Source organism: Coregonus lavaretus (genome assembly GCF_964263955.1).
Source record: "Coregonus lavaretus genome assembly, chromosome: 13".
NCBI classification, from domain to species: Eukaryota; Metazoa; Chordata; class Actinopteri; order Salmoniformes; family Salmonidae; genus Coregonus; species Coregonus lavaretus.
In genome coordinates, this window is record NC_140000.1 from 52929632 (window position 1) to 52946137 (window position 16506).

The following is a 16506-nucleotide window of genomic DNA, read 5'->3' on the forward strand; positions in this document are numbered from 1 at the left end:
GCGCCGCTGAGAGGACACAGTCATTACTCTCAGTCAGAGAGTGTGCTTGATAGACATGATTTTACCACATGAATTCACAGGTGCGCTGGATTACTCTGCCGCCACCGTGGGTTTTCAAGCGGTTTATTAAAGTTGAACCAGCCCTCAGAAGGCTTAAATGTCAAGGATAATTTGATTGGGCATCCATCCCAAATGGCACCCTATTCCCTATGTAGTGCACTACTTTTGAACCTATGGGCCCTGGTCAAAAGTAGTGCACTACAAAGGGAACAGGTTGTCATTTGGGACACAGCCTGGGTAAGTTTAGTGTCTTTAATTACAGTCTGACCCTCCTGGATGGAACACCTATTTATCCTTTTCAAGTTTTCAAATGTCAGCCGTGCCGAGTTATGGATTTTGTCTCAAATGGCACCCTATTCCCTATGTAGTGCACTGCTTTTGAACAGGGCCCATAGGGGTCTGGTCAAAAGCAGTGCACTATATAGGGAATAGGGTGCCATTTGGGATGCTGAAATGGATTTCCTTTTTGTTTTAATTATCTTTAAGAGTCTATTGATGAACCTGTGCGACAATCTAAATCTGTCAATTTAAGCTAGAGATATTTTTGCATTGGCTCAATCCACCACATCCGCCTATGTTGGCCTTTCGCATCTGTGGTGGAAGGTGGCCAAGCTACAGCGATGTTTGTCAGACCATGAGACATCTCGAAAATCGGTCTTCTCACGAAAACGTCTGTAGCGTCCGAATGGCCTACAAACTAATATGACCACTCTATGGAAAGGGGAAACTCTCAAACATGATGGTGTTCTCCGTTTTGCTCTACTACCCCCACAAGTGTCACGGGACTTGTCTGAAGGTAACCCATACAAACGAATGGAAGTATGGAGGTAGTTTGGTGACAAAAATAAGGGGTTAAATATTTGTCCAAAAAATATATTTCCTGAGCTTTCTTATCTCCTAAATATAGCACAGACACTTCAAAACCGTAATCTCTATCCGACTGTGTTGTGAGCCCTTTGAGTCCCGTTTTCCTTGAATGCAAATCCCCGCTAAAACGTTAAGTTGCCAAAGCACTCAACACATCACCACATCTTTTCCATCACAATTTGCCCTTCTGTTTCTCATTTGCTTGTTTTAACGGATATATGGATGACAGGACAAGATAATTCCCAGTGTAACGAAGGCAAAAGAGGAAGTGTTTGGTTCAAAGACAGTGGCTGCGTCCCAAATGGCACCCTATTCCCTACACAGCGCACTACTTTTGACGAGAGCCAAATGGGCCCTGGTCAAAAGAAACACACTTTATAGCGAATAGGGTGGCATTTGGGACACAGGCAGGATCAGAGATTGGTTTGTTGGAGGCGCACTCCCAGGTGCAGCTGCCCTATCACTGACCTTGGGAGGGAAGTGAGGAGGAGGAGGCTAAGTTTACTTTGGCAGGCCAACTGAGCCACCCTACCTCCGTAATCAGAAGCAGACAGAATCCGCCACCTGCCTCTGTGTGTGTGTGTGTGTGTGTGTGTGTGTGTGTGTCTGTGTGTGTGTGTGTGTCTGTGTGTGTCTGTGTGTGTGTGTGTGTGTCTGTGTGTGTGTCTGTGTGTGTGTGTGTGTACTTCTCCTGATAAACCCTTATTTGTCCCTGCTTTGCTGAATCACCACTTTCCTACTTGCTGACAACAATGGAAATTTGGAATAAAAAAACATTGTCAGGTTTTCCCCACCTAAGCGACCATGGCTGTTGGTCTCCACATATACACTATGTATACAAAAGTATGTGGACACCCCTTCAAATTAGTGGATTTTGCTATTTCAGCCACACCCGTTGCTGACAGGTGTGTAACATCGAAAACACAGCCATGCAATCTCCATAGACAAACATTGACACTAGAATGGCCTTACTGAAGAGCTCAGTGACTTTCAACGTGGCACCGTCATAGGATGCCACCTTTCCAACAAGTCAGTTCGTCAAATTTCTGCCCTGCTAGAGCTGCCCCGGTCAACTGTAAGTGTTGTTATTGTGAATTGGAAACATCTAGGAGCAACAATGGCTCAGCCGCAAAGTGGTAGGTCACACAAGCTCACAAAACGAGACCACCGAGTGCTGAAGTGTGTAGCGCGTAAAAAATAATCTGTCCTCGGTTGAAACACTCCCTACCGAGTTCCAAACTGCCTCTGGAAGCAACGTCGGCACAATAACTGTTCTTTGGGAAAAATAATAATGGTCTGGGGCTGTTTTTCATGGTTTGGGCTAGGCCCCTTAGTTCCAGTGAAGGGAAATCTTACATTTACATTTACATTTTAGTCATTTAGCAGACGCTCTTATCCAGAGCGACTTACAGTTAGTGCATACATTTTAATTTTTTTTATACTGGAATCGAACCCACAACCCTGGCGTTGCAAACACCATGCTCTACCAACTGAGCTACATCCCTGCCGGCCATTCCCTCCCCTACCCTGGACAACGCTGGGCCAATTGTGCGCCGCCCCATGGGTCTCCCGGTCGCGGCCAGCTATGACAGAGCCTGGATTCGAACCAGGATCTCTAGTGGCACAGCTAGCACTGCGATGTAGTGCCTTAGACCACTGCGCCACTCGGGTGACTCGGGTGAAATCTTAACGCTACAGCAAACAATGACATTCAAGACAATTCTGTGCTTCCAACTTTGTGGCAACAGTTTGGGGAAGGCCCTTTCCTGTTTCAGCATGAAAATACCCCTGTGCACAAAGCGAGGTCCATACAGAAATGGTTTGTCCAGATCGGTGTGGAAGAACTTGACTGGCCTACACAGAGCCCTGACCTCAACCCCATCGAACACCTTTAGGATGAATTGGAACGCCGACTGCGAGCCAGGCCTAATCTCCCAACATCAGTGCCCGACCTCACTAAGGCTATTGTGGCTGAATGGAAGTAAGTCCCCGCAGCAATGTTCCAACATCTAGTGGAAAGCCTTCCCAGGACAGTGGAGGCTGTTATAGCAGCAAAGGGGGGACCAACTCCATATTAATGGCCATGATTTTGGAACGAGATGTTCGACGAGCAGGCCATGTAGTGTATATATGTTTGCACATAAAATGAGAGGTTTTGTTTGGCTATGGTTTGTATCACTGTTGATACTGACACTGTTGAGTGCAGAACAGGGGGAATACAGTTATTCTGTACATCACTATGTTTATCACCATGCACCTTACACTCTAAAGAGCACACAGGATGGAATTCAGAGATATGTGCTGCCCCACATCAACCACATGAGGATCTCATCTCCCATAACCTGCAACATAACCTGAACCATCTTCATTGGAGAAGGATTATAAGCTGACGCGAAGTACATATACTGTATCCTCTTGGCTCTTTGTCTCTTATCCTGTGGAGTTTCATGGAGTTGTCAGGGCAGCGGTGTACATGCAAGGTGACATTCCTGCCCCACAGAGATAGATAGAGGACTCTAGTGCCCAAAAGCCTGTTCTTGACGCAATAAAGGGACAGATACAATGATGCGATGTCTATCTAAGTCTATGTCCTGCTCCTATCTCAGGCTTCCTGCCCTAATCAGTGAGTAGAGGCAACAGCTGAGCTGATTGTATTCCAGTGTTGCTGCTGCTGGGTGGTCTATGAACAGGTGGCGGGTGATGGGGGGGGGGGGGGGTCGAAAATCCAGGGGGTACAGGGTCGAAAGAACTCTGTTCACCCCCCCCATTCCTCAGGAATCCCATTCCTCAGGAAATGACAGAAAATGAAAATGAGTGTTTCTTATTGGACAAGTCCAAGTAGTCCCTCCCTGTTTCAGTCAGTTTTTTTTCTGTTTGATGCCTAATGAACACGACCCTGCCTTTTATGAGGTGGAAGAGGAGAAACATTGGCTTTTTTTAAACAAGCTTTTACTCACCCTGTTAGTTAACCCATGATATAAGAGATGAAGGACCAATCAATCAATCAAATGTATATATAATACCCTTTGTACATCAGCAGTTGTCACAAAGTACTTTTCAGTAGCCCTGCTTAGACCCCAACTCACAAGCAGAAGCACAGTGGCTAGGAACAACTCCCTCAAAGAAGAAACCTTCATGGGAGCATGATCATTGCAGCCCACTGATCAATTGCTAATTCTAATTAATTGGCTGAAACTTTCCATCACCTGCATGACACAGAATCAACTGTGTCAGAATGCTCAGTTAACATTCAGGTCAGTCTTCCCTATTGAATGCAGTATTTGTAGTCATTACAGGCATTTGAGTGAAACTCACGTCTATATCCTGATAGCCTCACCTTCTAAATGTCTCACCTATATCCTCCTATAGTCTCAACTTATTGTCCAATAGTTACATTGTATCATTATAGATCTACAGCACTAAGGCACATGGAATCTGAAAAGAAATTCAAGACACATGTATAATAATGCACATGATCCATCTGTACAATAATGCACATTACCCACCTGTATAATAATGCACATTACCCATCTGTATAATAATGCACATTACCCATCTGTACAATAATGCACATTACCCATCTGTACAATAATGCACATTACCCATATGTTCAATAATGCACATTACCCACCTGTATAATAATCCACATTACCCATCTGTACAATAATGCACATTACCCATCTGTACAATAATGCACATTACCCACCTGTATAATAATGCACATTACCCATATGTTCAATAATGCACATTACCCACCTGTATAATAATGCACATTACCCATCTGTACAATAATGCACATTACCCATATGTTCAATAATGCACATTACCCACCTGTATAATAATGCACATTACCCATCTGTACAATAATGCACATTACCCATCTGTACAATAATGCACATTACCCACCTGTACAATAATACACAGCTTGAAGACTCACTACCTCTCTCACTACTGTAAGTGGCTCTGGATAAGAGCGTCGGCAAAAGTGTAAATGTAATGTAATGATTACTGTACATTTGGTATAATGGTATGTTAATGATAAATAATAGTGTAACAACCAGAACTTATAATCCTAAACTTCCTGCTAATATGTATTTATAATTAGCTTCTCTCCATTACATAACTGTGAGAGTTCCTGTTTTGTTGAAATTCACTTAGCAAAGCCCTTTCCTGTTTCTACACCTGTATCACCATCCACACAAAGAGAAAAGATAACAAACAAAACCCCTGAAGGTCATCTATCCCTCAGCCTCTCTAGCCACACACAGAGAGAGAGAGAGAGAGAGAGAGAGAGAGAGAGAGAGAGAGAGAGAGAGAGAGAGAGAGAGAGAGAGAGACAGAGAGAGAGAGAGAGAGAGAGAGAGAGAGAGAGAGAGAGAGAGAGAGAGAGACAGAGAGAGAGAGAGAGAGAGAGAGAGCGACAGAGAGAGAGAGAGAGAGAGAGAGAGAGAGAGAGAGAGAGAGCAGAGAGAGAAAGAGAGACAGAGAGAGAGAGAGAGAGAGAGGAGAGTGTTGCTAATCTACAGTAGCTCACTACCTTTCTTACACATACGCAGAGCATTTCAAAGAACAGGGAGAACACAAAGGAATGAACAATCTGGGTTCCATTCACTGGACAGATGAGCAGTTGTATTGCCAAAACGAGCACATGGAAATTCACAGGACAGAAATGGGAAATTGTATTTGTTAGATCCACATTGTTTTTTGGGGGAATCTTAAGAAGGCAAGATTTTCTCCTACCATATTCTGTGTTACACTGCCATTCAACTACTTTGATTCCAATAAGTAAATATAAAATGAGACAATATGTGTTTAATCAGTGCAAAAAAGAGGAGAGCTCTTAAAAAAAAACACCATTGGCAATACTCTACATTATCCTTACTAAGAACTAAGTACAGAGTGTACTGAGAACATGACTGCAGCTCATATCACTTATCTGGGCGCCAATCTTCGTTGGGAGTCATGTGAATGACATTACAGACCTAGCAAATCAATTAAAGTGAGGAAAAGAGTGGGAGAAGGCAGAGGGCAGAAGGGCTGGGGGAGGGGCTGGGGGGAGGGGATGGGGATGGGGGGGAGGGGCTGGGGCAGAGGGGCTGGGGGGTGGTTAGGTGGGAGTGGGGAAGGGCTGGGTGGGAGGGGCTGGGGGTGGTTGGGTGGGAGTGGGGAAAGGCTGGGGCTGGGTGGGCAGAGGAGCGGTGTAGGGTGAAGTTGCCCCTTGATGCTGATCTTGGGTCAGTTTGGCATTTTCCCCACCAATGCTTACGGTTAGGATTGGGGAGGCGAAGCTGATCCTAGATCTGTACCTAGGTTCAACTTCACCTCTGAGCCGGGCTGGAGGTAGGTGAGCCAAGTAGGCAAGAAGAGCTTGGAGTCAGCCAACTGTTTGTTGCTACCCAGACTTTTTAATTTTACCCAAGCTGCCCTAGTAGGGAGGAGGGTGGTGGAGGGGGGCACTGTGGAAGCGCAGTGAGAGACCCAGAGCGATCCATCGACACACTCTTGTCTGTCAACATGACTTTATCATCTGTGAACTCCAGCACCTGGCCCAGCCAGCGGCCACAGCGCTCAGGTGATGTCAGCACACCATCAGAGCATGCCTGTCACAACTGGAGGCCCCCAGGGTGGATGGTGGGTGGTTTACACAGTGTCCCAGCCTGGCACCTTCCTCATGGCTTGACATGGCTTTGAGCAGTCCAGATGGCATGCACAAGTGCCTAGTGGTGTGGTTATAGAGTCGTCTCCCTTTTTGGCAGGGCCCCCCCTGCGGATGTGTAGAAATGGCGCTGTCATCCACATTTTGCACCCCTTGTAGTATAAATGAGTTGGCGTAATCGAGAGAGGCAGGGAGACACGTGTGTTGTCGCGCCACGGATGGCAGTTTGTCTCAGCCCGAAGGCTGACGGTGAAATATTATTCTCAGAACAGCAACAGCTTCTACATTTAGCCCAGGAAATAGGGGTGACAAAGTTCACAGGCTGTTAGCATGGAAGGGTTGAGACAGGCAACACTGCACACAGCTATTGAACACACACATCTGCTGGTGATTTAAATGGTAAAAAAATTTCCCACAAGATGTTTCTATGCGCTATATAGCAGGAAATCACACAAGGTGCTGTTCATTTGAAATGGAATGTATATTTCAGAGGTATGAAAATAGCTCTCACATCAAAATATGAACCCAAATGAATAACAGTAACTCTGTAAAAAAGGACAGGTCTATAACTTGGTTAATGTGAGGACAACACTGACACACCTGGGGGTGGTGTGAGGGGACAACTCAACAGTCAGTCTCAGAATAGCTTCCTCAGAAAAGATGGTGATTCATTTTAGGTGATGAGTTTTAGCCTAATGACTTTCCCTTGGCAAAACTGGTTGAAAATAAGTCCTTTCAACCATTTTTGTCATTGAATGTATCTATTTTCAACCTGTTTTGCTCACTAGGTTACATTTATTTATATCAGTTGCCACTGAACAGGACTGCAGTTTCTAATCTGTACAGATGTAAGACTCCCAAAAGAATATGCTGGGTTGACACGTTGCTTCCCAAAGTCGTACCGTATTCCATAGTGATAATGCAAATGTAACATGGCTGCCATATCTGGCACGAGGATATCACAAAAAGTGAGATTTATGGAGAAATCAAGCAAATAAAAGATTTGTCAACTTTTCCTTCATCATTGGAGCATACTCTGCCGTCCTGCCATTTTTACAATGAACTACACTATGGAGGAAAATTAAACTACAGTGTATAAATCTTTGGTTCAATTAAAGAACGAGGACGCGTATCATGGCATGTTTGTACAATAAGACTGAAAGGAAAGGACAACAGTATATCCTTAAAGGTGTAACACAATCAACCATCCCACTAGGATCACAACGATACTGAGGCTCATTTCCAACCATATCAAAACATTATACTGTACTAAGGAATCTCCAAGAATACCTTCCAGTTTCAACTCCAGCAACAACCACGCTGTACATTCGTCAATGACACTGTTTAGATAAAACATATATACAATCTAATAAATAAGAAGGGACGGCAGAGAATCGCCCGTTAGAATACAGCTGTTTTCACTCGTGCTGTTGCGGAGGCCTAAGCTTTGTCCATCAGTGTCCATCTTTGTCAAATAAAGAGTCTCTAATGGAAAATAGTACTTGGAAAAGACTGATGCTGTTCTTGGGACCGAACAACAGCTAAACGAAGAGGTGTTTCCTGCAGGGTGTGATGCTCCTTTTGTGAGGCGGGGCAGATGCAGCCGGAGTCCATCGATCCCTCCTCTGAATGTCCAATTAACCTGCGGATACAATAAATTAGACCGGCTCAGAGGTGGCAGTGCGTGACACGAGGAGAAGAGGAATCTCCGTATAGCTTGGCCTTCTTGGGCTGCGTTTACACATGCAGCCCTATTCTGATCTTTTGCCCAATTAGTGGAAACAGATGAGAATTGGTCTGCCTGTGTAAACGCAGCCTAATGGCTCCAAATAATGTTTAGAAGACAGTGACAGCACTGGCAGTGTTTGAAATAGCCTTACTCTAAAATTAATATAATATTAAACAATTTCATTAAATATGACTTATTTTTACGCACAATTAAGTGGCCATGGTAACTGGACCATAATATGCCTACTAATAATAATGAATAATAGCCTAATAATAGTGAATAATAAAACATTACACGTAATTACGCAAAAAGTCAAGACCTCTGCTATTTGCAAGCTCTCCTTGTTGCAGTGGCCAATGTAGTGTATTTTGTTTGTAAGAGACTGTAATTTGAGAAGGCTACAAGCATATGGAACAATGAAAGCAATGCATGCTTATTTAACTGCATAAAAGCTTCCCCTGCCGACATCGCCGCGCGTAAACCCATGTTTATGGGGTAGGTGAGCCTCGTATCCTGAGCCTTGTGTCAAATATCAAACGTTGCCGGGGAATGTATATCCAAGCAATTTCCCCGCAGAGGATTTCCACTTCTAAGGGGCTAAGTATTAATTAGTAATCAAGCCTGCTAAGACCCCTCTCGGATGTCTTACCGTTACCGCATGTCGAATGTCCAAGGCGCAGGTCACGCAACGTTTGGCGAGCTCCGAATAATTTTCTGTCCCGGGAGCTGAACAACGAGGAGCTGCTGTTTCTGTCTGGTTGACTTCACGGCCAGGATGGCCTGCCTATTTTTGTATTGCACCATCTGCAAAGTTATCTCGGCGTTCCAGCCCTCGTCTTGTGGACACCTGAAATCGATCTCCTTGCCCTCCGACATGACCACGGTGAAGTAGATGTATTTCCCTTTCCTCTCAACGCAGTCCACAGTTTTCATGTTGGAGAAGTGCAGCTCCTTGACTTTGCCGGTGTCTCCGCCGCCGTGGTGGTTGTGATGGTGCGGGTGGTCGTGCTGCTTCGGCGGGTGAAGCAGAACCCCGTCCTCCGTGAGGACGCAGTGCTTCTTCTTCCACAGCTGCAGCAAACCGTCGCTTCGCTTCTCCAGAAGCCCCTCTTTCAGCACCTTGCTGCCGTTCTCCAGCATCTTGAGAAAACGCCCCAATTTCCTCAGCAAATGCAAACACTTCTTCTTCTCCTTGCCCGTAGAGGTAAAGGCATCGGATGCTGAAGTGGTCACTGCAGTGAGTGGGTTACTATGTGCTGTGGAACTCGTGGATGTGTGAGCAGGGTATTTGGTACTAGCCCGTCCGCAGCGGTCGCTGGAGTGACTGATACGCACAGTTTGATTGAGGTTTTCTCGAGCTTGTGGACCGCCCCCCGAGTGACATCCAGCGGAAAGAGGACTCATATGTCAGAGGGCCTCTCCAGCACAGTGCAACGAGGATCAATGTTCTGATGTTATATTGGTATTTTTTTGGAAATCAAATGGGCCTATACAATTTTATTAAAAACTAAAGGTGAGTGAATTTCTTGAGTTAAGTATACAATGCCTTCAGAAAGTTTTCACACCCTTTGATTTATTCCACATTTTGTGTTACAGCCCGAATTCAAAATGGATTAAATGGTTTATTTTTTCCTCATCCATCTCCACAAAATAACCCATATTGACAAAGTGGAAACATGTTTTTAGACATTTTTGCAAATGTATTGATAATGAAATACAGAAATATTGCATTTACATAAGTATTCACACCCCTGAATCAATACTTAGTAATGTAGAAGCACTTTTGGCGGCAATTACAGATTTGAGTCATCTTGGGTATGTCTGTATCATCTTTGCACATCTGGATTTGGGGATTTTCTCAAGCTCTTCAATTAGATGGGGAGTGGCAGTGAACAGCAATCTTCAAGTCTTTCCACAGATTTTCAATGGGATTCAAGTCTGGGCCTCGGCTGGGCCACTCAAGGACTTTCACATTCTTGTTCTGAAGCCATTCCAAAGTTGCTTTAGCTGTATGATTGTCTATTTCTCTAACATAAGCCAGACGTCGTGTAACCACGCCAACCCAGGACCTCCACATCCGGCTTCTTCACCTGCGGGATCGTCTGAGGGAGGGGGGTGCTGAGGAGTATTTCTGTCTGTAATAAAGCCCTTTCGTGGAGAAAACTCATTCTGATTGTCTGGGTCTGGCTCCCAAGTGGGTGGTCCTATGCCCTTCCAGGCCCACCCATGGCTGCACCCCTGCCCAGTCATGTGATATCCATAAATTAGGGCCTGATGACTTTATTTCAATTGACTGATTTCCTTATATGAACTGTAACTCAGTCATATATATATATATATATATACACACATATACATATACACATACATACACACACACAGAGAGAGTATATAAAACATTAAGAACACCTGCTCTTTCCATGACATAGACTGACCAAGTGAAACCTATGATCCTTTATTGATGTCACTTGTTAAATACACTTCAATCAGTGTACAGTTGAAGTCGGAAGTTTACATACAACTTGGCCAAATACATTTAAACTCAGTTTTTCACAATTCCTGACATTTAATCCAAGTAAAAATGCCCTGTCTTAGGTCAGTTAGGATCACCACTTTATTTTAAGAATGTGAAATGTCAGAATAATAGTAGAGAGTGATTTATTTCAGCTTTTATTTCTTTCATCACATTCCCAGTGGGTCAGAAGTTTACATACACTCAATTAGTATTTGGTAGCATTGCCTTTAAATTGTTTAACTTGGGTCAAATGTTTCGGGTAGCCTTCCACAAGCTTCCCACAATAAGTTGGGTGAATTTTGGCCCATTCCTCCGGACAGAGCTGGTGTAACTGAGTCAGGTTTGTAGGCCTCCTTGCTCACACACGCTTTTTCAGTTCTGCCCACAAATTTCCTATAGGATTGAGGTCAGGGCTTTGTGATGGCCACTCCAATACCTTGACTTAGTTGTCCTTAAGCCATTTTGCCACAACTTTGGAAGTATGCTTGGGGGTCATTGTCCATTTGGAAGACCAATTTGCGACCAAGCTTTAACTTCCTGACTGATGTCTTGAGATGTTACTTCAATATATCCACATAATTTTCCTTCCTCATGATGCCATCTATTTTGTAAATTGCACCAGTCCCTCCTGCAGCAAAGCACCCCCACAGCATGATGCTGCCACTCCTGTGCTTCACGGTTGGGATGGTGTTCTTCGGCTTGCAAGCCACCCCGTTTTTCCTCCAAACATAACGATGGTCATTATGGCCAAACAGTTCTATTTTAGTTTCATCAGACCAGAGGACATTTCTCAAAAAAGTACGATCTTTGTCCCCATGTGCATTTGCAAACTGTAGTCTGGCTTTTTAATGGCGGTTTTGGAGCAGTGGCTTCTTCCTTGCTGAGCGGCCTTTCAGGTTATGTCAATATAGGACTTGTTTTACTGTGGATATAGATACTTTTGTTCCTGTTTCCTCCAGCCTCTTCACAAGGTCCTTTGCTGTTGTTCTGGGATTGGTTTGCACTTTTCGCACCAAAGTACGTTCATCTCTAGGAGACAGAACGCGTCTCCTTCCTGAGCGGTATGACGGCTGCATGGTCCCATGGTCTTTATACTTGCATACTATTGTTTGTACAGATGAACGTGGTACGTTCAGGCGTTTGGAAATTGCTCCCAAGGATGAACCAGACTTGTGGAGGTCTACCATTTTCTTTCTGAGGTCTTGGCTGATTTCTTTTGATTTTCCCATTATGTCAAGCAAAGAGGCACTGCGTTTGAAGGTAGGCCTTGAAATACATCCACAGGTACACCTCCAATTGACTCAAATGATGTCAATTAACCTATCAGAAGCTTCTAAAGCCATGACATAATTTTCTGGAATTTTCCAAGCTGTTTAAAGGCACAGTCAACTTAGTGTATGTAAACTTCTGACCCACTGGAATTGTGATACAGTGAATTATAAGTGAAATAATCTGTCTGTAAACAATTGTTGGAAAAATTACTTGTGTCATGCACAAAGTAGATGTCCTAACTGACTTGCCAAAACTATAGTTTGTTAACAAGATATGTGTGGAGTGGTTGAAAAACGAGTTTTAATGACTCCAACCTAAGTGTATGTAAACTTCCGACTTCAACTGTATATTAAGGGGAGGACACAGGATAAAGGATTAAGCCTTGAAACATGGATTGTGTGTGTGCCATTGAGGGTGAATGTGCAAGACAAAATATTGAAGTGCCTTTCAACAGGGTATGTTAGTAGGTGCCAGGCGCACCAGTTTGAGTATGTCAAGAACTGCAACACTGCTGGGTTTTTCCACGCTCAACAGTTGCCCGTTTGTATCAAGAATGGTCCACCACCCAAAGGACATCCAGACAACTTGACACAACTGTGGGAAGCATTGGAGTCAATATGGGCCAGCATCCCTGTGGAACGCTTTCGATACCATGTAGAGTCCATGCCCTGACGAATTGAGGCTGTTCTGAGGGCAAAAGGGGTTGCAACTCAATATTAGGAAGGTGTTCCTAATGTTTGGTATATTCAGTATACTCTATGAGGGGAAAAAAGTATTTGATCCCCTGCTGATTTTGTACGTTTTCCCACTGACAAAGACATGATCAGTCTATTTTTTTAATGGTAGGTTTATTTGAACAGTGAGAGACAGAATAACAAAAAAATCCAGAAAGACGCATGTCAAAATTTTTATAAATTGATTTGCATTTTAATGAGGGAAATAAGTATTTGACCCCTCTGCAAAACATGACTTAGTACTTGGTGGCAAAACCCTTGTTGGCAATCACAGAGGTCAGATGTTTCTTGTAGTTGGCCACCAGGTTTGCACACATCTCAGGAGGGATTTTGTCCCACTCCTCTTTGCAGATCTTCTCCAAGTCATTAAGGTTGAGGCTGACGTTTGGCAACTCGAACCTTCAGCTCCCTCCACAGATTTTCTATGGGATTAAGGTCTGGAGACTGGCTAGGCCACTCCAGGACCTTAATGTGCTTCTTCTTGAGCCACTCCTTTGTTGCTTTGGCCGTGTGTTTTGGGTCATTGTCATGCTGGAATACCCATCCACGACCCATTTTCAATGCCCTGGCTGAGGGAAGGAGGTTCTCACCCAAGATTTGACGGTACATGGCCCCGTCCATTGTCCCTTTGATGCGGTGAAGTTGTCCTGTCCCCTTAGCAGAAAAAACACCCCCAAAGCATAATGTTTCCACCTCCATGTTTGACGGTGGGGATGGTGTTCTTGGGGTCATAGGCAGCATTCCTCCTCCAAACACGGCGAGTTGAGTTGATGCCAAAGAGCTCGATTTTGGTCTCATCTGACCACAACACTTTCACCCAGTTCTCCTCTGAATCATTCAGATGTTCATTGGCAAACTTCAGACGGCCCTGTATATGTGCTTTCTTGAGCAGGTGGACCTTGCGGGCGCTGCAGGATTTCAGTCCTTCACGGCGAAGTGTGTTACCAATTGTTTTCTTGGTGACAATGGTCCCAGCTGCCTTGAGATCATTGACAAGATCCTCCCGTGTACTTCTGGGCTGATTCTCACCGTTCTCATGATCATTGCAACTCCACGAGGTGAGATCTTGCATGGAGCCCCAGGCCGAGGGAGATTGACAGTTATTTTGTGTTTCTTCCATTTGCGAATATTCGCATCAACTGTTGTCACCTTCTCACCAAACTGCTTGGCGATGGTCTTGTAGCCCATTCCAGCCTTGTGTAGGTCTACAATCTTGTCCCTGACATCCTTGGAGAGCTCTTTGGTCTTGGCCATGGTGGAGAGTTTGGAATCTGATTGATTGATTGGTTCTGTGGACAGGTGTCTATTATACAGGTAACAAACTGAGATTAGGAGCATTCCCTTTGAGAGTGTGCTCCTAATCTCAGCTCGTTACCTGTATAAAAGACACCTGGGAGCCAGAAATCTTTCTGATTGAGAGGGGGTCAAATACTTATTTCCCTAATTAAAATGCAAATCAATTTATAACATTTTTGACATGCGTTCTTCTGGATGTCTTTGTTGTTATTCTGTCTCTCACTGTTCAAATAAACCTACCATTAAAATTATAGACTGATCATTTCTTTGTCAGTGGGCAAACGTACAAAATCAGCAGGGGAACAAATACTTTTTTCCCCTCACTGTATATACAGTGGGGAGAACAAGTATTTGATACACTGCCGATTTTGCAGGTTTTCCTACTTACAAAGCATGTAGAGGTCTGTAATTTTTATCATAGGTACACTTCAACTGTGAGAGACGGAATCTAAAACAAAAATCCAGAAAATCACATTGTATGATTTTTAAGTAATTAATTTGCATTTTATTGCATGACATAAGTATTTGATACATCAGAAAAGCAGAACTTAATATTTGGTACAGAAACCTTTGTTTGCAATTACAGAGATCATACGTTTCCTGTAGGTCTTGACCAGGTTTGCACACACCGCAGCAGGGATTTTGGCCCACTCCTCCATACAGACCTTCTCCAGATCTTTCAGGTTTCGGGGCTGTCGCTGGGCAATACGGACTTTCAGCTCCCTCCAAAGATTTTCTATTGGGTTCAGGTCTGGAGACTGGCTAGGCCACTCCAGGACCTTGAGATGCTTCTTACGGAGCCACTCCTTAGTTGCCCTGGCTGTGTGTTTCGGGTCGTTGTCATGCTGGAAGACCCAGCCACGACCCATCTTCAATGCTCTTACTGAGGGAAGGAGGTTGTTGGCCAAGATCTCGCGATACATGGCCCCATCCATCCTCCCCTCAATACGGTGAAGTCGTCCTGTCCCCTTTGCAGAAAAGCATCCCCAAAGAATGATGTTTCCACCTCCATGCTTCACGGTTGGGATGGTGTTCTTGGGGTTGTACTCATCCTTCTTCTTCCTCCAAACACGGCGAATGGAGTTTAGACCAAAAAGCTCTATTTTTGTCTCATCAGATCACATGACCTTCTCCCATTCCTCCTCTGGATCATCCAGATGGTCATTGGCAAACTTCAGACGGGCCTGGACATGCGTTGGCTTGAGCAGGGGGACCTTGCGTGCACTGCAGGATTTTAATCCATGACGGCGTAGTGTGTTACTAATGGTTTTCTTTGAGACTGTGGTCCCAGCTCTCTTCAGGTCATTGACCAGGTCCTGCCGTGTAGTTCTGGGCTGATCCCTCACCTTCCTCATGATCATTGATGCCCCATGAGGTGAGATCTTGCATGGAGCCCCAGACCGAGGGTGACTGACCGTCATCTTGAACTTCTTCAATTTTCTAATAATTGCGCCAACAGTTGTTGCCTTCTCACCAAGCTGCTTGCCTATTGTCCTGTAGCTCATCCCAGCCTTGTGCAGGTCTACAATTGTATCCCTGTTGTCCTTACACAGCTCTCTGGTCTTGGCCATTGTGGAGAGATTGGAGTCTGTTTGATTGAGTGTGTGGACAGGTGTCTTTTTTACAGGTAACGAGTTCAAACAGGTGCAGTTAATACAGGTAATGAGTGGAGAACAGGAGGGCTTCTCAAAGAAAAACTAACAGGTCTGTGAGAGCCGGAATTCTTACTGGTTGGTAGGTGATCAAATACTTATGTCATGCAATAAAATGCAAATTAATTACTTAAAAATCATACAATGTGATTTTCTGTATTTTTGTTTTAGATTCCGTCTCTCACAGTTGAAGTGTACCTAGGATACAAATTACAGACCTCTACATGCTTTGTAAGTAGGAAAACCTGCAAAATCGGCAGTGTATCAAATACTTGTTCTCCCCACTGTATATACTGTTGAAGTCGGAAGTTTACATACACTTAGGTTGGAGTCTTTAAAACTCGTTTTTCAACCACTCCACAAATGTCTTGTTAACAAACTATAGTTTTGGCAAGTTAGGACATCTACTTTATGCATGACAAGTAATTTTTTAAAAAATTGTTTACAGACAGATTATTTCATTTATAATTCACTGTATCACAATTCCAGTGGGTCAGAAGTTTACATAAACTAAGTTGCCTGTGCCTTTAAACAGTTTGGAAAATTCCAGTAAATGATGTCATGGCTTCAGAAGCTTCTGATAGGCTAATTGACATCATTTGAGTCAATTGGAGGTGTACCTGTAGATGCATTTCAAGGCCTACCTTCAAACTCAGTGCCTCTTTGCTTGACATCATTGGAAAATCTAAAGAAAATCAGCCAAGACCTCAGAAAGAAAATGGTAG

The 16506-nt window shown here is 44.1% G+C and overlaps 1 protein-coding gene across 1 annotated transcript; it reads right to left on the reverse strand.

Annotated features, from left to right (window-relative positions):
• Nucleotides 1-7047: 7047 nt before the first annotated feature.
• phlda1 (pleckstrin homology-like domain, family A, member 1) lies at nucleotides 7048-9579 on the reverse strand. The gene is made up of 2 exons (XM_084175530.1): nucleotides 8962-9579; nucleotides 7048-8225 (listed from the first exon to the last, which is right to left on the reverse strand). The coding sequence occupies exon 1, from the start codon at nucleotides 9450-9452 to the stop codon at nucleotides 8994-8996; it is 459 nt and encodes a 152-aa protein (XP_084031656.1). The 5' UTR covers nucleotides 9453-9579; the 3' UTR covers nucleotides 7048-8225; nucleotides 8962-8993.
• Between the last annotated feature and the right edge of the window lie 6927 nt (nucleotides 9580-16506).